At 46.7% G+C, this 23,249-nt stretch overlaps 1 protein-coding gene across 1 annotated transcript in view; it reads left to right on the forward strand.

The window, feature by feature from the left end:
• LOC135513697 (PDZ domain-containing protein 2-like) overlaps positions 1–23,249 on the forward strand; it is a 230,329-nt gene that overhangs the window by 131,549 nt on the left and 75,531 nt on the right. Inside the window, exons 7-9 of the mRNA XM_064936570.1 lie at positions 7,524–7,623; positions 8,391–8,539; positions 16,427–16,546. Coding sequence (XP_064792642.1) covers positions 7,524–7,623; positions 8,391–8,539; positions 16,427–16,546 — 369 coding nt within the window. The remainder of the gene's footprint in view (positions 1–7,523; positions 7,624–8,390; positions 8,540–16,426; positions 16,547–23,249) is intronic.

Genomic DNA, 23,249 nt, shown 5'->3' on the forward strand with positions numbered 1-23,249 from the left:
TAGGAATTGTAGGAACTGTAGGAGTAGGAGCTGTCGGATCTGTCGGAACTGTAGGATCTGTAGGATCTGTAGGAACTGTAGGAACTGTAGGAGTAGGAGCTGTAGGAGCTGTTGGAGCTGTAGTATCTGTAGGATCTGTAGGAATTGTAGGAACTGTAGGAGTAGGAGCTGTAGGAGCTGTAGGAGCTGTAGTATCTGTAGGATCTGTAGGAATTGTAGGAACTGTAGGAGTAGGAGCTGTCGGATCTGTCGGAACTGTAGGAACTGTAGGAGTAGGAGCTGTAGGAGCTGTAGTATCTGTAGGATCTGTAGGAACTGTAGGAGTAGGAGCTGTTGGAGCTGTTGGAGCTGTCGGATCTGTAGGAACTGTAGGAATTGTAGAAGTAAGAGCTGTAGGATCTGTTGGAGCTGTCGGATCTGTTGGAGCTGTCGGATCTGTTGGAGCTGTCGGATCTGTAGGAACTGTAGGAACTGTAGGAGTAGGAGCTGTAGGAGCTGTTGGAGCTGTAGGAGTAGGAGCTGTAGGAGCTGTTGGAGCTGTAGTATCTGTAGGATCTGTAGGAACTGTAGGAGTAGGAGCTGTCGGATCTGTTGAAGCTGTCGGATCTGTAGGAACTGTAGGAACTGTAGGAGTAGGAGCTGTAGGAGCTGTTGGAGCTGTTGGAGCTGTCGGATCTGTTGGAGCTGTCGGATCTGTAGGAACTGTAGGAACTGTAGGAGTAGGAGCTGTAGGAGCTGTTGGAGCTGTAGTATCTGTAGGATCTGTAGGAACTGTAGGAGTAGGAGCTGTCGGATCTGTTGGAGCTGTCGGATCTGTTGGAGCTGTCGGATCTGTTGGAGCTGTCGGATCTGTAGGAACTGTAGGAGTAGGAGCTGTAGGAGCTGTTGGAGCTGTAGTATCTGTAGGATCTGTAGGAACTGTAGGAGTAGGAGCTGTCGGATCTGTTGGAGCTGTCGGATCTGTTGGAGCTGTCGGATCTGTTGGAGCTGTCGGAACTGTAGGAACTGTAGGAGTAGGAGCTGTAGTATCTGTAGGATCTGTAGGAACTGTAGGAGTAGGAGCTGTCGGATCTGTTGGAGCTATCGGATCTGTAGGAACTGTAGGAACTGTAGGAGTAAGAGCTGTAGGATCTTTTGGAGCTGTAGTATCTGTAGGATCTGTAGGAACTGTAGGAGTAGGAGCTGTCGGATCTGTAGGAACTGTAGGAACTGTAGGAGTAAGAGCTGTAGGATCTTTTGGAGCTGTAGTATCTGTAGGATCTGTAGGAACTGTAGGAGTAGGAGCTGTCGGATCTGTTGGAGCTGTCGGATCTGTAGGAACTGTAGGAGTAGGAGCTGTCGGAGCTGTATGATCTGTTGGAGCTGTAGGAGATCATACTGCTCATACTCAGACTGTTAACTGATGACTGTGTCGGTGAACAGCGGAAGTAATATAGGAGCTGTAGTATCCTCTCTATAGATATAGATTTACAGTGCTTTGCGAAAGTATTCGGCCCCCTTGAACTTTGCGAACTTTTGCCACATTTCAGGCTTCAAACAAAAATATATAAAACTGTATTTTTTTGTGAAGAATCAACAACAAGTGGGACACAATCATGAAGTGGAACGACATTTATTGGATATTTCAAACTTTTTAAACAATTCAAAAACTGAAAAATTGGGCGTTGTATATACAGTGCATTCTGAAAGTATTCAGACCCCTTGACTTTTTCCACATTTTGTGACGTTACAGCCTTAATCTAAAATAAATAAAAATATATAGATATCCTCATCAATCTACACACAATACCCCATAATGACTAAGCAAACACAGGTTTTTAGAAATATTTGCAAATGTATTAAAAATTAAAAACAGAAATATCACATTTATGTATGTATTCTGACCTTGACCCTACTCAGTACTTTGTTGAAGCACCTTTGGCAGCGATTACAGCCTTGAGTCTTCGTGTGTATGACGCTACAAGCTTGGTATACCTTTATTTGGGGAGTTTTTCCCATTCTTCTCTGGAGATCATCTCAAGTTGCCAACAGCATGCTTCACCGTAGGGATGGTGCCAGGTTTCCCCCAGACTTGACTCTTGGCATTCAAGACAAATTATTAAATCTTGGTTTCATCAGACCAGAGAATGTTGTTTCTCATGGTCTGAGAATCCTTTAGCTGCCTTTTGGCAAACTCCAAGTGGGCTGTCATGTGCCTTTTACTGAGGAGTGGCTTCTGTCTGGCCACTCTACCATTAAGGCCTGGTTTGTGGAGTGCTGCAGATATCGAGTATTGACAACAGGGGAGGGTTCTGGAGTATTGATGACAGGGGAGGGTTCTAGAGTATTGACAACAGAGGAGGGTTCTAGACTTTTCAAAACAAGGGAGGGTTCTAGACGATTCAAAACAGGGGAGGGTTCTAGAGTATTCAAAACAGTGGAGGGTTCTAGAGTATTGACAACAGGGGAGGATGCTAGAGTATTGACAGCAGGGGAGGATGCTAGAGTATTGACAAATAGGGGAGGATCCTGGATGTATTGACAGCAGGGGAGGATGCTAGAGTATTGAAAACAGGGGAGGGTTCTAGAGTATTGACAACATGGGAGGGTTCTAGAGTATTGAAAACAGGGGAGGGTTCTAGAGTATTGACAACAGGGGAGGATGCTAGAGTATTGAAAATGGGAGGGTTCTAGAATATTGACAACAGGAGAGGGTTCTAGAGTATTGACATCATGTGAGGATGCTAGAGTATTGACAGCATGGGAGGATGCTAGAGTATTGACAGCAGAAGAGGGTTCTAGAGTATTGGCAGCAGGGGAGGATGCTAGAGTATTGAAAACGGGAGAATGCTAGAGTATTGACAACAGGGGAGGGTTCTAGAGTATTGACATCAGGGGAGGATGCTAGAGTATTGACAAATAGGGGAGGATCCTGGATGTATTGACAGCAGGGGAGGATGCTAGAGTATTGAAAACAGGGGAGGGTTCTAGAGTATTGACAACATGGGAGGGTTCTAGAGTATTGAAAACAGGGGAGGGTTCTAGAGTATTGACAACAGGGGAGGGTGCTAGAGTATTGACAACAGGCGATGGTTCTAGAGTATTGACAACAGGGGAGGGTTCTAGAGTATTGACAGCAGGGGAGGATGCTAGAGTATTGACAAATAGGGGAGGGTTCTAGAGTATTGACAACAGGGGAGGGTGCTAGAGTATTGAAAACAGGGGAGGGTGCTAGAGTATTGACAACAGGGGAGGGTCCTAGAGTATTGAAAACAGGGGAGGGTTCTAGAGTATTGACAACAGGGGAGGGTGCTAGAGTATTGAAAACAGGGGAGGGTGCTAGAGTATTGAAAACAGTGGAGGGTGCTAGAGTATTGAAAACAGGGGAGGGTTCTAGAGTATTGACAACAGGCGAGGGTTCTAGAGTATTGACAACAGAGGATAGTTCTAGAGTATTGACAACAGGGGAGGGTTCTAGAGTTTTGACAACAGGAAAGGATGCTAGAGTATTGTCAACGGGGGAGGATGCTAGAGTATTGATAACAGGGGAGGGTTCTAGAGTATTGACAACAGGGGAGGGTGCTAGAGTATTGTCAACGGGGGAGGATGCTAGAGTATTGATAACAGGGGAGGGTTCTAGAGTATTGACAACAGCGGAGGATGCTAGAGTATTGACAACAGGGGAGGGTTCTAGAGTATTGACAACAGGGGAGGGTTCTAGAGTATTGACATCAGGGGAGGGTTCTAGAGTATTGACATCAGGGGAGGGTTCTAGAGTATTGACATCAGGGGACGGTTCTAGAGTATTGACAACAGGGGAGGGTGCTAGAGTATTGACAACAGGGGAGGGTGCTAGAGTATTGACAACAGGGGAGGGTTCTAGAGTATTGACAACAGGGGAGGGTTCTAGAGTATTGACAACATGGGAGGGTTCTAGAGTATTGACAACAGGGGAGGGTTCTAGAGTATTGACATCAGGGGAGGGTTCTAGAGTATTGACATCAGGGGAGGGTTCTAGAGTATTGACAACAGGGGAGGGTTCTAGAGTATTGACAACAGGGGAGGGTTCTAGAGTATTGACAACAGGGGAGGGTTCTAGAGTATTGACAACAGGGGAGGGTTCTAGAGTATTGACAACAGGGGAGGGTTCTAGAGTATTGACAACAGGGGAGGGTTCTAGAGTATTGACAACAGGGATCCAATCATTTTTATCCCATCTTTTTTATATATTTTTATTACTTGTTATACAAAATATTGTTCTCTGAGCAATTGTATTAGTATAAAATAATGCATATTCCCATTTTTTAAATTTTATATAGCGCAGTATTTGTATGATTGTATTATTTATCGTGGGTGTCAAAAATTATACACCCCATTGAATATGAGTCTCTGTTTATCTATATAAATAACTAAATTAAACTTATTGAGAGACCCCACTTCAAGATATGTTGTAAACAAATACACTTAACTCAAGATTAAAGCAAGATTTCCAGATCTCAAGACATAATTTCTGTGTCAATGGAGAAACACAACATTTATGATCATTTTTTCCCCAATGGGCTGTATCTCAGGGGGGTGATTTTTTTCACGGTAGAAAAGTCTGAGCAGCTAAAATGAGCAACTTATTTAGATTAACCGGCCAACATGGAGGTTGTGTATTTGTGGAACTCCGGGAGCTGTTTAAGTACCTCAGGATGTCAATGCCTGGGTAGGCCTGAAACCCTCCAACCCCCCAATAGGCTGAAGCCGAGATCAACACGAGTTCCCCCAGAAATACTGTCTGAGAACCAGACGGTAAGGTTCAGAAACGGTTGTAGAAGTTGACAGTTCTGTCAATAAAATGGTTGTAGAAGCTGTGAGCTGAAAGACCTGTCAATTAAATGGTTGGAGAAGCTGTGAGCTGAAAGACCTGTCAATTAAATGGTTGTTGAAGCTGTGAGCTGAAAGACCTGTCAATTAAATGGTTGTAGAAGCAGTGAGCTGAAAGACCTGTCAATTAAATGGTTGTAGAAGCTGTGAGCTGAAAGACCTGTCAATTAAATGGTTGTAGAAGCTGTGAGCTGAAAGACCTGTCAACTAAATGGTTGTAGAAGCTGTGAGCTGAAAGACCTGTCAATTAAATGGTTGTAGAAGCTGTGAGCTGAAAGACCTGTCAATTAAATGGTTGTAGAAGCTGTGAGCTGAAAGACCTGTCAATTAAATGGTTGTAGAAGCTGTGAGCTGAAAGACCTGTCAATTAAATGGTTGTAGAAGCTGTGAGCTGAAAGACCTGTCAATTAAATGGTTGTAGAAGCTGTGAGCTGAAAGACCTGTCAATTAAATGGTTGTAGAAGCTGTGAGCTGAAAGACCTGTCAATTAAATGGTTGTTGAAGCTGTGAGCTGAAAGACCTGTCCTGAGTGAAAAGATGGAAGCCTGAACAGAATAAAAATATTCCTACAAAGGAACTAAAGTAAAACTGCAACAAATTGTGGCAAAGAAATGAACTTTATGTCCTGAATGCAAAGTGTTGTGTTTCGGGCCAATCCAACACAACACATCACTGAGTACCACTCTTCATATCTTCAAGCATGGTGGTGGCTGCATCATGTTATTGGTATGCTTGTCATCGGCAAGGACTAGGGAGTTTTTTTTAGGATGAAAAGTAACTGAACAGAGCTAAGCACGGGCAAAATCCTGGAGGAAAACCTGGTTCAGTCTGCTTTCCACCAGACACTGGGAGACAAACTCACCTTTCAGCAGGACAATAACTTGAAACACAAGGCCAAACATACACTGGAGTTGCTTACCAAGACGAGATTGAATGTTTCGGTGTGGCCCAGTTACTGTTATGGCAAGACATTAAAATCGCTGTCGAGCCATGATCAACAACCAACGTGACAGAGCTTGAATCATTTTTGAAAAGAATAATGTGTAAATATTGCACAATCCAGGAGTGTAAAGCTCTTAAAGAATTTTCCAGAAAGACTCACTGCTGTTAACGCTCCCAAATGTGATTCTAACATGTATTGACTCAGGGGTGTGAATACTTATGTAAATTAGATATTTCTGTATTTATTTATCAAAACATTTGCAAACATCTCTAAAAATATGTTTTCACTTTGACAATATGGGGTATTGTGAAGTCATTAGGGGGTGTCGGGATGTCATTAGGGGCTATCGTGAAGTCATTAGGGGTTATCGTGAAGTCATTAGGGGTTATCGTGAAGTCATTAGGGGTTATCGTGAAGTCATTAGGGGTTATCGTGAAGTCATTAGGGGTTATCGTGAAGTCATTAGGGGTTATCGTGAAGTCATTAGGGGGTATCGTGATGTCATTAGGTGGTATCGTGATGTCATTAGGGGGTATTGTGATGTCATTAGGGGGTATTGTGATGTCATTAGGGGGTATTGTGATGTCATTAGGGGGTATTGTGATGTCATTAGGGGTATTGTGAAGTCATTAGGGGGTATTGTGATGTCATTAGGGGGTAGTGTGATGTCATTAGGGTGTAGTGTGATGTCATTAGGGGGTAGTGTGATGTCATTAGGGGTTATTGTGAAGTCATTAGGGGTTATTGTGAAGTCATTAGGGGTTATTGTGATGTCATTAGGGGTTATTGTGATGTCATTAGGGGGTATTGTGATGTCATTAGGGGGTAGTGTGATGTCATTAGGGGGTAGTGTGAAGTCATTAGGGGTTATTGTGAAGTCATTAGGGGTTATTGTGAAGTCATTAGGGGTTATTGTGAAGTCATTAGGGGTTATTGTGATGTCATTAGGGGGTATTGTGATGTCATTAGAGGGTATTGTGATGTCATTAGGGGGTAATGTGTGTAGATGGATGAGAAGAAAAACATATATTTAATCCCTTTTGAATTCAGGCTGTAACACAACACAATGTGGAATAAGTCATGGTGTATGAATACCTTCTGAAGGCCCTGTACCTAAGGAAAAGGATTGAGGGGCTCTATGCAACACCCTTAAAAATGTAAGGGAAAATGATTCCTTACGGGAAATCTTAAAGGAAAACACTTAAAAATGCTTAATGCCGAGTTCTACTAAGAGCTAGAACTTCCCCCGTTTTGGTTTGTGAGTGTTCTAAATTCTAGAGTTCCAGAGTTCTGAAATATCAACTGTAAGCCAGACTGTCAACTGTCGGGTGTTTCCAGCTTGGTTTCTTCCCTGCTCGCTGTGTGAGGTCAGACGTGTACATGTGGTGTGGTACATTCCTTCTGCTCTCAGCAAGTGTTTGGCAAGTCAGAGGAAAGTAAACAAATACCTAATACCGTCTCCATGTTGGAAACCTCTGGAAACCATTAGGTAGAAGTGATTCCTGGTGTCTGTTATCAGCTCGTGGCAGCCTGTGTACTGTTTGTAAATATTACATATGAACCCATTCTGCATAACAGTCCAAATCCAGTCCGTTTTTGTTTAAATTCCTCGAGAACTTGACTAATTGGATTCACACTTGCACTTTTCACACTATTGTGCCAACCTAAACTGCACTGGGCTGGCTCAGATAGTTTCTTGACATGCAGCATTAATTTAGTTTCCTTCTTGCAGCTGACTGATCTGGAGAAGCTAGAGGACCGAGGCCGGGTGGAAGGACAGAAAGAAACCTGCCGCTCTCCCACATCCATGAAGTTCAGGACCAGATCACAAGGTAGGTTAGAGAGGACAACATGACCTGTGGAAGACAGACAGAGGGAGAGACAGAGGGAGAGACAGACAGACAGAGCGAGAGACAGACAGACAGACAGACGGAGGGAGAGACAGACAGACAGACAGACAGACAGACGGAGGGAGAGACAGACAGACAGACAGACGGAGGGAGAGACAGACAGACAGACAGACGGAGGGAGAGACAGACAGACAGACAGACGGAGGGAGAGACAGACAGACAGACAGACAGACAGAGCGAGAGACAGACAGACAGAGCAAGAGACAGACAGACAGACAGACAGAGGGAGAGACAGACAGACAGACAGACAGACAGACAGACAGACAGACAGAGGGAGAGACAGACAGACAGACAGACTGAGGGAGAGACAGACAGACGGACGGACGGACGGACGGACGGACGGACGGACAGTTATTTGCTCCAGCTGAAAATAAGTCAGGTTTACTCCATAAGCTTGTCAACCATACTGAAACTGTAGGCGCCTCAAGAGATTTCAAAACAACACAATTAAAAGGGGGAGGATCATTCTAATGTCACACCTTGTTTGATCTTTCCGTCTTTTAATTTAATATCCATTATGGTTTGAACCACTGTCATTGACAGTAATGTTGCCGTGTTATTTTGTGAGGACACAGACAACAGGTGAGGACTGCGATGAAGACGGAAGGAGACGATTGGACAGTGAGACGTCCTGCATTGTGTTTCAGAGGAGCTGATTGGCTTGTGAGACTTCCTGGTTTGTGTTTCAGGGGGCGGTAGTCGTCTGGAGTCTGTTGGAGAGGATGACGAGCTGATTGTGGAGAATGGAGAGGCGGGGAGTGACATGGTGGAGAAACCGACACGAGGTGGACGCAAACACTCCCTGCCTCAGCAGTTAGACACTGTAGGCATCCGACAGGTCAGTAGGTCAAAGGGCAGAGGTCAGGAGTAACTAGGTCAGTGTCCGGGGTCTCAGTAGGTCAAAGGGCAGAGGTCAGGAGTCACTAGATCAGGTCAGTCAGGGGTCTGACAGGTCAGGGGTCTGGGGTCCGGGGTCTGACTGGTCAGTAGGTGAAAGGGCAGAGGTCAGGAGTAACTAGGTCAGTGTCCGGGGTCTGACAGGTCAGTAGGTCAAAGGGCAGAGGTCAGGAGTCACTAGATCAGGTCAGTCAGGGGTCTGACAGGTCAGGGGTCTGGGGTCTGACTGGTCAGTAGGTGAAAGGGCAGAGGTCAGGAGTCACTAGGTCAGTGTCCGGGGGATGGTGTTATTCCTGCGGGTTGCCAGGGTTGCCATACACAAGGTTACTGGTTGAAATCCCACACCTAACCCTCAATGTAGCCAATCACATCCAACCCAAAGGCTTGTCATTATACAACAGAAGAGGTCAAAGGGTGAAGGTTAAGGAATAATGTACTATCCCCATGGGGAACTTTCCCTTGAAGGGGAAGCTGATTAAACCGAGCTGTGGTGCTCAGCTCCAGTCCTCTGAAGACCTGCTTGTGTGCTGGGTTCCACCCCTACTCAGGGAGCTAAAATGATCCCCATTATTAAATCATGCAAAACGGTATTTCCCTTGAAGGTTTAACAAAAATACACTAGCAACCTAGCCTCCGTATCTCCCGTCTCCTCTCATAGAGACACTGTATCTGTGTCTCTGACCTCTCTGTGGCTGGCTGGGCCAGGGATCCAGGGACGCCTCACGTCTGACCTCTCCGTGGCTGGATTGGCTTTAAATAGGCTATACAGCAAAAGCCTGTTCTGCTCCCTCCTCAGGCTGATAGATATACTGTATATTCCCCTTGTCCCCTCAGGCTGATAGATATACTGTATATTCCCCTTGTCCCCTCAGGCTGATAGATATACTGTATATTCCCCTTGTCCCCTCAGGCTAATAGATATACTGTATATTCCCCTTGTCCCCTCAGGCTGATAGATATACTGTATATTCCCCTTGTCCCCTCAGGCTGATAGATATACTGTATATTCCCCTTGTCCCCTCAGGCTGATAGATATACTGTATATTCTCCTTGTCTCCTCAGGCTGATAGATATACTGTATATTCCCCTTGTCCCCTCAGGCTGATAGATATACTGTATATTCTCCTTGTCCCCTCAGGCTGATAGATATACTGTATATTCCCCTTGTCCCCTCAGGCTGATAGATATACTGTATATTCCCCTTGTCCCCTCAGGCTGATAGATATACTGTATATTCCCCTTGTCCCCTCAGGCTGATAGATATACTGTATATTCCCCTTGTCCCCTCAGGCTGATAGATATACTGTATATTCTCCTTGTCCCCCCAGGCTAATAGATATACTGTATATTCCCCTTGTCCCCTCAGGCTGATAGATATACTGTATATTCCCCTTGTCCCATCAGGCTGATAGATATACTGTATATTCCCCTTGTCCCCTCAGGCTGATAGATATACTGTATATTCCCCTTGTCCCCTCAGGCTAATAGATATACTGTATATTCCCCTTGTCCCCTCAGGCTGATAGATATACTGTATATTCCCCTTGTCCCCTCAGGCTGATAGATATACTGTATATTCCCTTGTCCCATTAGGCTGATAGATATACTGTATATTCCCCTTGTCCCCTCAGGCTGATAGATATACTGTATATTCCCTTGTCCCCTCAGGCTGATAGATATACTGTATATTCCCCTTGTCCCCTCAGGCTGATAGATATACTGTATATTCCCCTTGTCCCCTCAGGCTGATAGATATACTGTATATTCCCCTTGTCCCCTCAGGCTGATAGATATACTGTATATTCCCCTTGTCCCCTCAGGCTGATAGATATACTGTATATTCTCCTTGTCTCCTCAGGCTGATAGATATACTGTATATTCCCCTTGTCCCCTCAGGCTGATAGATATACTGTATATTCCCCTTGTCCCCTCAGGCTGATAGATATACTGTATATTCCCCTTGTCCCCTCAGGCTGATAGATATACTGTATATTCCCCTTGTCCCCTCAGGCTGATAGATATACTGTATATTCCCCTTGTCCCATCAGGCTGATAGATATACTGTATATTCCCCTTGTCCCCTCAGGCTGATAGATATACTGTATATTCCCCTTGTCTCCTCAGGCTGATAGATATACTGTATATTCTCCTTGCCCCCTCAGGCTGATAGATATACTGTATATTCCCCTTGTCTCCTCAGGCTGATAGATATACTGTATATTCCCCTTGTCTCCTCAGGCTGATAGATATACTGTATATTCCCCTTGTCCCCTCAGGCTGATAGATATACTGTATATTCCCCTTGTCCCCTCAGGCTGATAGATATACTGTATATTCCCTTGTCCCCTCAGGCTGATAGATATACTGTATATTCTCCTTGTCCCATCAGGCTGATAGATATACTGTATATTCCCCTTGTCCCCTCAGGCTGATAGATATACTGTATATTCCCCTTGTCCCCTCAGGCTGATAGATATACTGTATATTCTCCTTGTCCCATCAGGCTGATAGATATACTGTATATTCCCCTTGTCCCCTCAGGCTGATAGATATACTGTATATTCCCCTTGTCCCCTCAGGCTGATAGATATACTGTATATTCCCCTTGTCCCCTCAGGCTGATAGATATACTGTATATTCCCCTTGTCCCCTCAGGCTGATAGATATACTGTATATTCTCCTTGTCTCCTCAGGCTGATAGATATACTGTATATTCCCCTTGTCCCCTCAGGCTGATAGATATACTGTATATTCCCCTTGTCCCCTCAGGCTGATAGATATACTGTATATTCCCCTTGTCCCCTCAGGCTGATAGATATACTGTATATTCCCCTTGTCCCCTCAGGCTGATAGATATACTGTATATTCCCCTTGTCCCATCAGGCTGATAGATATACTGTATATTCCCCTTGTCCCCTCAGGCTGATAGATATACTGTATATTCCCCTTGTCTCCTCAGGCTGATAGATATACTGTATATTCTCCTTGCCCCCTCAGGCTGATAGATATACTGTATATTCCCCTTGTCTCCTCAGGCTGATAGATATACTGTATATTCCCCTTGTCTCCTCAGGCTGATAGATATACTGTATATTCCCCTTGTCCCCTCAGGCTGATAGATATACTGTATATTCCCCTTGTCCCCTCAGGCTGATAGATATACTGTATATTCCCTTGTCCCCTCAGGCTGATAGATATACTGTATATTCTCCTTGTCCCATCAGGCTGATAGATATACTGTATATTCCCCTTGTCCCCTCAGGCTGATAGATATACTGTATATTCCCCTTGTCCCCTCAGGCTGATAGATATACTGTATATTCCCCTTGTCCCATCAGGCTGATAGATATACTGTATATTCCCCTTGTCCCATCAGGCTGATAGATATACTGTATATTCCCCTTGTCCCCTCAGGCTGATAGATATACTGTATATTCCCCTTGTCCCATCAGGCTGATAGATATACTGTATATTCCCCTTGTCCCATCAGGCTGATAGATATACTGTATATTCCCCTTGTCCCTTTAGGCTGATAGATATACTGTATATTCCCCTTGTCCCCTCAGGCTGATAGATATACTGTATATTCTCCTTGTCTCCTCAGGCTGATAGATATACTGTATATTCCCTTGTCCCCTCAGGCTGATAGATATACTGTATATTCCCTTGTCTCCTCAGGCTGATAGATATACTGTATATTCCCCTTGTCTCCTCAGGCTGATAGATATACTGTATATTCTCCTTGTCCCCTCAGGCTGATAGATATACTGTATATTCCCCTTGTCTCCTCAGGCTGATAGATATACTGTATATTCCCCTTGTCTCCTCAGGCTGATAGATATACTGTATATTCCCCTTGTCCCCTCAGGCTGATAGATATACTGTATATTCCCCTTGTCCCCTCAGGCTGATAGATATACTGTATATTCCCCTTGTCCCCTCAGGCTGATAGATATACTGTATATTCCCCTTGTCCCCTCAGGCTGATAGATATACTGTATATTCCCCTTGTCCCATCAGGCTGATAGATATACTGTATATTCCCCTTGTCCCATCAGGCTGATAGATATACTGTATATTCCCCTTGTCCCCTCAGGCTGATAGATATACTGTATATTCCCTTGTCCCCTCAGGCTGATAGATATACTGTATATTCCCCTTGTCCCCCCAGGCTGATAGATATACTGTATATTCCCCTTGTCCCCCAGGCTGATAGATATACTGTATATTCCCCTTGTCCCCTCAGGCTGATAGATATACTGTATATTCCCCTTGTCCCCTCAGGCTGATAGATATACTGTATATTCCCCTTGTCCCATCAGGCTGATAGATATACTGTATATTCCCCTTGTCCCCCAGGCTGATAGATATACTGTATATTCCCCTTGTCCCCTCAGGCTGATAGATATACTGTATATTCCCCTTGTCCCCCCAGGCTGATAGATATACTGTATATTCCCCTTGTCCCCTCAGGCTGATAGATATACTGTATATTCCCCTTGTCCCCTCAGGCTGATAGATATACTGTATATTCCCCTTGTCCCCTCAGGCTGATAGATATACTGTATATTCCCCTTGTCTCCTCAGGCTGATAGATATACTGTATATTCCCCTTGTCCCATCAGGCTGATAGATATACTGTATATTCCCCTTGTCCCCTCTCTCCCCTGTCTTTCAGCCTACCCTCTCAGTTTGGCTGTCTGCCTGTCCTCTCTCCCCTGTCTTTCAGCCTACCCTCTCAGTTTGGCTGTCTGCCTGTCCTCTCTCCCCTGTCTTTCAGCCTACCCTCTCAGTTTGGCTGTCTGCCTGTCCTCTCTCCCCTGTCTTTCAGCCTACCCTCTCAGTTTGGCTGTCTGCCTGTCCTCTCTCCCCCTGTCTTTCAGCCTACCCTCTCAGTTTGGCTGTCTGCCTGTCCTCTCTCCCCTGTCTTTCAGCCTACCCTCTCAGTTTGGCTGTCTGCCTGTCCTCTCTCCCTGTCTTTCAGCCTGCCCTCTCAGTTTGGCTGTCTGCCTGTCCTCTCTCCCCTGTCTTTCAGCCTACCCTCTCAGTTTGGCTGTCTGCCTGTCCTCTCTCCCCTGTCTTTCAGCCTACCCTCTCAGTTTGGCTGTCTGCCTGTCCTCTCTCCCCTGTCTTTCAGCCTACCCTCTCAGTTTGGCTGTCTGCCTGTCCTCTCTCCCCTGTCTTTAAGCCTACCCTCTCAGTTTGGCTGTCTGCCTGTCCTCTCTCCCCTGTCTTTCAGCCTACCCTCTCAGTTTGGCTGTCTGCCTGTCCTCTCTCCCCTGTCTTTCAGCCTACCCTCTCAGTTTGGCTGTCTGCCTCTCCTGCTCACATCACAATGCCCTGGTTGTCTACTGCTAATTGCTGAGTTAATCAAGGGCAGATTGACCAGACAATGTTTACTAGTTTTTGCCAGCAAGTGGCTGTAGCCTTTAAATCAAGGGTGTAAATGTTGTGCCCTCTCACACATTTTTTGGTACGTAACTGGAACTAGAAAAAAGGCCTAGTTGTCTGATGATGCTACATTGATGATGTCTAATCAGTGCTCTGTCTCTCTCTCTGTCTCTCTCTCTGTCTCTCTCACTGTCTCTCTCTCTGTCTCTCTCACTGTCTCTCTCTCTGTCTCTCTCTCTGTCTCTCTCACTGTCTCTCTCTCTGTCTCTCTCTCTGTCTTTCTCTCTGTCTCTCTCACTGTCTCTCTCTCTGTCTCTCTCACTGTCTCTCTCTCTGTCTTTCTCTGTCTATCTCTCTCTCTCGCTGTCTATCTCTCTCTCTCGCTTTCTCTCTCTCACTATCTCTCTCTCTCTCCCTCTCGCTGTCTCTCTCTCGCTGTCTCTCTCTCGCTGTCTCTCTCTCGCTGTCTCTCTCTCGCTGTCTCTCTCTTGCTGTCTCTCTCTTGCTGTCTCTCTCTCTGTCTCTCTCGCTGTCTCTCTCACGGTCTCTCTCTCGCTGTCTCTCTCTCGCTGTCTCTCTCTCACGGTCTCTCTCTCGCTGTCTCTCTCTCGCTGTCTCTCTCGCTGTCCCTCTCGCTGTCTCTCTCACTGTCCCTCTCGCTGTCTCTCTCTCACTATCTGTCTCTCTCGCTGTGTCTCTCACTGTCTCTCTCTTTCTTTCTCGCTGTCCCTCTCACTGTCCCTCTCGCTGTCTCTCCCTCTCGCTGTCTCTCTCTCACTGTCTCTCTCTCGCTGTCTCTCTCTCACTGTCTCTCACTGTCTCTCACTGTCTCTCTCTCTCGCTGTCTCTCTCGCTGTCTCTCTCGCTGTCTCTCTCTCTCGCTGTCTCTCTTGCTGTCTCTCTCGCTGTCTCTCTCGCTGTCTCTCTCACTGTCCCTCTCGCTGTATCTCCCTCTCGCTGTCTCTCCCTCTCGCTGTCTCTCTCTCGCTGTCTCTCTCTCGCTGTCTCTCTCTTGCTGTCTCTCTCTCTGTCTCTCTCGCGGTCTCTCTCACGGTCTCTCTCTCGCTGTCTCTCTCACGGTCTCTCTCTCACGGTCTCTCTCTCACGGTCTCTCTCTCGCTGTCTCTCTCGCTGTCCCTCTCGCTGTCTCTCTCACTGTCCCTCTCGCTGTCTCTCTCTCTCTCTCTCACTGTCTCTCTCTCTCGCTGTGTCTCTCACTGTCTCTCTCTTTCTTTCTCGCTGTCCCTCTCACTGTCCCTCTCTCGCTGTCTCTCCCTCTCGCTGTCTCTCTCTCACTGTCTCTCTCTCGCTGTCTCTCTCTCACTGTCTCTCTCTCACTGTCTCTCACGGTCTCTCTCTCGCTGTCTCTCTCGCTGTCTCTCTCGCTGTCTCTCTCACGGTCTCTCTCTCGCTGTCTCTCTCGCTGTCTCTCTCGCTGTCTCTCTCTCTGTCTCTCTCGCTGTCTTTCTCACGGTCTCTCTCTCGCTGTCTCTCTCTCGCTGTCTCTCTCACTCTCTCTCTCTCGCTGTCTCTCTCGCTGTCTCTCTCGCTGTCTCTCTCGCTGTCTCTCTCTCGCTGTCTCTCTCTCGCTGTCTCTCTCTCGCTGTCTCTCTCTCGCTGTCTCTCTCTCTGTCTCTCTCGCTGTCTCTCTCTCGCTGTCTCTCTCTCGCTGTCTCTCTCGCTGTCCCTCTCGCTGTCTCTCTCACTGTCTCTCTCTCACTGTCTCTCTCTCACTGTCTCTCTCTCGCTGTCTCTCTCGCTGTCTCTCTCTCGCTGTCTCTCTCTCGCTGTCTCTCTCTCGCTGTCTCTCTCGCTGTCTCTCTCACTGTCCCTCTCGCTGTCTCTTTCTCTCTCACTGTCTCTCTCTCTCGCTGTGTCTCTCACTGTCTCTCTCTCTTTCTTTCTCGCTGTCCCTCTCACTGTCTCTCCCTCTCGCTGTCTCTCCCTCTCGCTGTCTCTCTCTCACTGTCTCTCTCTCGCTGTCTCTCTCTCACTGTCTCTCTCTCGCTGTCTCTCTCTCTGTCTCTCTTGCTGTCTCTCTCACGGTCTCTCTCTCGCTGTCTCTCTCTCACGGTCTCTCTCTCGCTGTCTCTCTCGCTGTCCCTCTCGCTGTCTCTCTCACTGTCCCTCTCGCTGTCTCTCTCTCTCTCACTGTCTCTCTCTCTCGCTGTGTCTCTCACTGTCTCTCTCTTTCTTTCTCGCTGTCCCTCTCGCTGTCCTTCTCTCGCTGTCCATCTCTCGCTGTCCCTCTCTCGCTGTCCCTCTCTCGCTGTCTCTCTCTCGCTTTCTCTCTCTCGCTGTCTCTCTCTCGCTGTCTCTCTCTCGCTGTCTCTCTCTCGCTGTCTCTCTCTCGCTGTCTCTCTCGCTGTCCCTCTCTCTGTCTGTCTGTCCGTCTCTCCGTCTCTCTGTCTCTCTGTCTCATTGTCTCTGTCTGTAGGAGTACCAGATAGTTAAGAAATCAGCTCGCTCCCTGAGCACCTTTCAAGTGGAGTCTCCATGGCGACTGGCCCAGCCGTCTATTATATCCAACATAGTCCTCATGAAAGGACAGGGAAAGGTGAGCGAGCACACACACACAAACACACACACACACACACACACACACACACACACACACACACTGCTCACCACACTAGATGTGGCACTGATCCCACCACCTCCTTCCCAGGATGTGACTGAATGGTCTTTATTTATCTGTTGTCCGTCACCATAGTCGGTAAACATCCCCCCCCCAGATATATAGTCCCCCCCCCAGATATATAGCCCCCCCCAGATATATAGTCCCCCCCCAGATATAGCCCCCCCCAGATATATAGCCGTCCCCCCAGATATATAGTCTCCCCCAGATATATAGTCCCCCCCCCAGATATATAGTACCCCCCAGATATATAGTAGTCCCCCCAGATATATAGTCCCCCCAGATATATAGTCCCCCCAGATATATAGTCCCCCCAGATATATAGTCTCCCCCAGATATTTAGTCTCCCCCAGATATATAGTCTCCCCCAGATATATAGTCTCCCCCAGATATATAGTCTCCCCCAGATATATAGTCTCCCCCCAGATATATAGTCTCCCCCAGATATTTAGTCTCCCCCAGATATATAGTCTCCCCCAGATATATAGTCTCCCCCAGATATTTAGTCTCCCCCCAGATATTTAGTCTCCCCCAGATATATAGTCTCCTCCCCAGATATATAGTCTCCCCCCAGATATATAGTCTCCTCCCAGATATTTAGTCTCCCCCAGATATATAGTCTCCTCCCCAGATATATAGTCTCCCCCAGATATATAGTCTCCTCCCCAGATATATAGTCTCCCCCAGATATATAGTCTCCCCCAGATATATAGTCTCCTCCCCAGATATATAGTCTCCCCCAGATATATAGTCTCCCCCAGATATATAGTAGTCCCCCCAGATATATAGTCCCCCCCCAGATATATAGTCTCCCCCCAGATATATAGTCTCCCCCAGATATATAGTAGTCCCCCCAGATATATAGTCTCCCCCAGATATATAGTCTCCCCCAGATATATAGTAGTCCCCCCAGATATATAGTCTCCCCCAGATATATAGTAGTCCCCCCAGATATATAGTCGTCCCCCAGATATATAGTCTCCCCCAGATATATAGTAGTCCCCCCAGATATATAGTCGTCCCCCCAGATATATAGTCTCCCCCAGATATATAGTAGTCCCCCCAGATATATAGTCGTCCCCCCAGATATATAGTCTCCCCCCAGATATATAGTAGTCCCCCCAGATATATAGTCTCCCCCAGATATATAGTCTCCCCCAGATATATAGTCTCCCCCAGATATATAGTCTCCCCCAGATATATAGTAGTCCCCCCAGATATATAGTCTCCCCCAGATATATAGTCTCCCCCCAGATATATAGTAGTCCCCCCAGATATATAGTCTCCCCCAGATATATAGTCTCCCCAGATATATAGTCTCCCCCAGATATATAGTAGTCCCCCCAGATATATAGTCCCCCCCCCCCACGATATATAGTAGTCCCCCCAGATATATAGTCGTCCCCCCAGATATATAGTCTCCCCCAGATATATAGTAGTCCCCCCAGATATATAGTCTCCCCCAGATATATAGTCTCCCCCCAGATATATAGTCTCCCCCAGATATATAGTCGTCCCCCCAGATATATAGTCTCCCCCAGATATATAGTAGTCCCCCCAGATATATAGTCTCCCCCAGATATATAGTAGTCCCCCCAGATATATAGTCTCCCCCCAGATATATAGTCTCCCCCAGATATATAGTCGTCCCCCCAGATATATAGTCTCCCCCAGATATATAGTAGTCCCCCCAGATATATAGTCTCCCCCAGATATATAGTAGTCCCCCCAGATATATAGTCTCCCCCCAGATATATAGTAGTCCCCCCAGATATATAGTCTCCCCCAGATATATAGTCTCCCCCCAGATATATAGTCTCCCCCAGATATATAGTCCCCCCCCCCAGATATATAGTCTCCCCCCAGATATATAGTAGTCCCCCCAGATATATAGTCTCCCCCCAGATATATAGTCTCCCCCCAGATATATAGTCTCCCCCAGATATATAGTCTCCCCCAGATATATAGTCTTCCCCCCAGATATATAGTCTCCCCCCAGATATATAGTCTCCCCCCAGATATATAGTCTCCCCCAGATATATAGTAGTCCCCCCAGATATATAGTCTCCCCCAGATATATAGTCTCCCCCCAGATATATAGTCTCCCCCCCAGATATATAGTCTCCCCCAGATATATAGTCTCCCCCAGATATATAGTCTCCCCCCAGATATATAGTCTCCCCCAGATATATAGTCTCCCCCAGATATATAGTCTCCCCCCAGATATACAGTCTCCCCCAGATATACAGTCTCGCCCCCAGACATACAGTCCTTCTCCCCCCAGATATATAGTCTCCCCCCAGATATATAGTCTCCCCCCAGATATATAGTCTCCCCCCAGATATATATTCATCCCCCCAGATATACAGTCTCCCCCAGATATACAGTCTCCCCCAGACATACAGTCCTTCTCCCCCCCAGATATATAGTCTCCCCCCAGATATATAGTCTCCCCCCAGATATATAGTCTCCCCCAGATATATAGTCTCCCCCAGATATATAGTCTCCCCCAGATATACAGTCTCCCCCAGATATATAGTCTCCCCCAGATATACAGTCCTTCTCCCCCCAGATATATAGTCTCCCCCAGATATATAGTCTCCCCCAGACATACAGTCCTTCTCCCCCCAGATATATAGTCTCCCCCCAGATATATAGTCTCCCCCAGATATATAGTCTCCCCCCCAGATATATAGTCTCCCCCCAGATATATAGTAGTCCCCCCAGATATATAGTCCCCCCAGATATATAGTCTCCCCCAGATATATAGTCTCCCCCAGATATATAGTCTCCCCCAGATATACAGTCCTTCTCCCCCCAGATATATAGTCTCCCCCCAGATATATAGTAGTCCCCCCAGATATATAGTCCCCCCCAGATATATAGTCTCCCCCAGATATATAGTAGTCCCCCCAGATATATAGTAGTCCCCCCAGATATATAGTCTCCCCCAGATATATAGTCTCCCCCAGATATATAGTCTCCCCCCAGATATATAGTCTCCCCCAGATATATAGTAGTCCCCCCCCAGATATATAGTCTCCCCCCAGATATATAGTCTCCCCCAGATATATAGTCTCCCCCAGATATATAGTCTCCCCCAGATATATAGTCTCCCCCAGATATATAGTCTCCCCCAGATATATAGTAGTCCCCCCAGATATATAGTCTCCCCCAGATATATAGTCTCCCCCCAGATATATAGTAGTCCCCCCCAGATATATAGTCTCCCCCCAGATATATAGTCTCCCCCCAGATATATAGTCTCCCCCAGATATATAGTCTCCCCCAGATATATAGTAGTCCCCCCAGATATATAGTCTCCCCCCAGATATATAGTCTCCCCCAGATATATAGTCTCCCCCAGATATATAGTAGTCCCCCCAGATATATAGTCTCCCCCAGATATATAGTCTCCCCCAGATATATAGTAGTCCCCCCAGATATATAGTCCCCCCCAGTATATAGTCTCCCCCCAGATATATAGTAGTCCCCCCAGATATATAGTCGTCCCCCAGATATATAGTCTCCCCCAGATATATAGTAGTCCCCCCAGATATATAGTCTCCCCCAGATATATAGTCTCCCCCCAGATATATAGTCTCCCCCCAGATATATAGTCTCCCCCAGATATATAGTAGTCCCCCCCAGATATATAGTCTCCCCCAGATATATAGTCTCCCCCAGATATATAGTCTCCCCCAGATATATAGTAGTCCCCCCAGATATATAGTCTCCCCCCAGATATATAGTCTCCCCCCAGATATATAGTCTCCCCCCAGATATATAGTAGTCCCCCCAGATATATAGTCTCCCCCCAGATATATAGTAGTCCCCCCAGATATATAGTCGTCCCCCCAGATATATAGTCTCCCCCAGATATATAGTAGTCCCCCCAGATATATAGTCTCCCCCAGATATATAGTCTCCCCCAGATATATAGTCTCCCCCCAGATATATAGTCTCCCCCCAGATATATAGTAGTCCCCCCCAGATATATAGTCTCCCCCCAGATATATAGTCTCCCCCCAGATATATAGTCTCCCCCCAGATATATAGTCTCCCCCCAGATATATAGTCTCCCCCCAGATATATAGTCTCCCCCAGATATATAGTCTCCCCCCAGATATATAGTAGTCCCCCCAGATATATAGTCTCCCCCAGATATATAGTCTCCCCCAGATATATAGTCTCCCCCAGATATATAGTAGTCCCCCCAGATATATAGTCTCCCCCAGATATATAGTCTCCCCCAGATATATAGTAGTCCCCCCAGATATATAGTCTCCCCCCAGATATATAGTCTCCCCCAGATATATAGTCTCCCCCCAGATATATAGTCTCCCCCAGATATATAGTCTCCCCCAGATATATAGTAGTCCCCCCAGATATATAGTCTCCCCCAGATATATAGTCTCCCCCCAGATATATAGTCTCCCCCCAGATATATAGTCTCCCCCAGATATATAGTCTCCCCCCAGATATATAGTCTCCCCCAGATATATAGTCTCCCCCAGATATACAGTCTCCCCCAGATATATAGTCTCCCCCAGATATATAGTCTCCCCCAGATATACAGTCTCCCCCAGATATACAGTCTCCCCCAGACATACAGTCCTTCTCCCCCCAGATATATAGTCTCCCCCCAGATATATAGTCTCCCCCCAGATATATAGTCTCCCCCCAGATATATAGTCTCCCCCAGATATATAGTCATCCCCCCAGATATATAGTCTCCCCCCAGATATACAGTCTCCCCCCAGACATACAGTCCTTCTCCCCCCAGATATATAGTCTCCCCCAGATATATAGTCTCCCCCAGATATATAGTAGTCCCCCCAGATATATAGTCTCCCCCCAGATATATAGTCTCCCCCCAGATATATAGTCTCCCCCCAGATATATAGTAGTCCCCCCAGATATATAGTCTCCCCCCAGATATATAGTCTCCCCCCAGATATATAGTAGTCCCCCCAGATATATAGTCTCCCCCAGATATATAGTCTCCCCCAGATATATAGTCTCCCCCCAGATATATAGTCTCCCCCCAGATATATAGTCTCCCCCCAGATATATAGTAGTCCCCCCAGATATATAGTCTCCCCCAGATATATAGTCTCCCCCCAGATATATAGTCTCCCCCCAGATATATAGTCTCCCCCAGATATATAGTCTCCCCCCAGATATATAGTCTCCCCCCAGATATATAGTCTCCCCCAGATATACAGTCTCCCCCCAGATATATAGTCTCCCCCCAGATATATAGTCTCCCCCCAGATATACAGTCTCCCCCAGATATACAGTCTCCCCCAGACATATAGTCTCCCCCCAGACATACAGTCCTTCTCCCCCCAGATATATAGTCTCCCCCAGATATATAGTCTCCCCCCAGATATATAGTCTCCCCCCAGATATATAGTCTCCCCCAGATATATAGTCATCCCCCCAGATATATAGTCTCCCCCAGATATACAGTCTCCCCCCAGACATACAGTCCTTCTCCCCCCAGATATATAGTCTCCCCCAGATATATAGTCTCCCCCCAGATATATAGTCTCCCCCAGATATATAGTCTCCCCCCAGATATATAGTCTCCCCCCAGATATACAGTCTCCCCCCAGATATATAGTCTCCCCCAGATATATAGTCTCCCCCAGATATATAGTCTCCCCCCAGATATATAGTCATCCCCCCAGATATATAGTCTCCCCCAGATATACAGTCTCCCCCAGACATACAGTCCTTCTCCCCCCAGATATATAGTCTCCCCCAGATATATAGTCTCCCCCCAGATATATAGTCTCCCCCAGATATATAGTCTCCCCCCAGATATATAGTCTCCCCCAGATATATAGTCTCCCCCCAGATATATAGTCTCCCCCAGACATACAGTCCTTCTCCCCCCAGATATATAGTCTCCCCCAGATATATAGTCTCCCCCCAGATATATAGTCTCCCCCAGATATACAGTCTCCCCCAGATATATAGTCTCCCCCAGATATATAGTCTCCCCCCAGATATATAGTCTCCCCCCCCAGACATACAGTCTCCCCCAGATATACAGTCTCCCCCCAGACATACAGTCCTTCTCCCCCCAGATATATAGTCTCCCCCCAGATATATAGTCTCCCCCCAGATATATAGTCTCCCCCCAGATATATAGTCATCCCCCCAGATATATAGTCTCCCCCCAGATATATAGTCTCCCCCCAGATATATAGTCTCCCCCAGATATATAGTCTCCCCCCAGATATATAGTCTCCCCCCAGATATATAGTCTCCCCCCAGACATACAGTCCTTCTCCCCCCAGATATATAGTCTCCCCCCAGATATATAGTCTCCCCCCAGACATACAGTCCTTCTCCCCCCAGATATATAGTCTCCCCCCAGATATATAGTCTCCCCCAGATATATAGTCTCCCCCAGATATATAGTCTCCCCCCAGACATACAGTCCTTCTCCCCCCAGATATATAGTCTCCCCCCAGATATATAGTCTCCCCCCAGATATATAGTCTCCCCCCAGATATATAGTCTCCCCCCAGATATATAGTCTCCCCCCAGATATATAGTCTCCCCCCAGATATATAGTCATCCCCCCAGATATATAGTCTCCCCCCAG

The sequence above is a fragment of the Oncorhynchus masou genome, chromosome 25 (assembly GCF_036934945.1).
Source record: "Oncorhynchus masou masou isolate Uvic2021 chromosome 25, UVic_Omas_1.1, whole genome shotgun sequence".
NCBI lineage: Eukaryota > Metazoa > Chordata > Actinopteri > Salmoniformes > Salmonidae > Oncorhynchus > Oncorhynchus masou.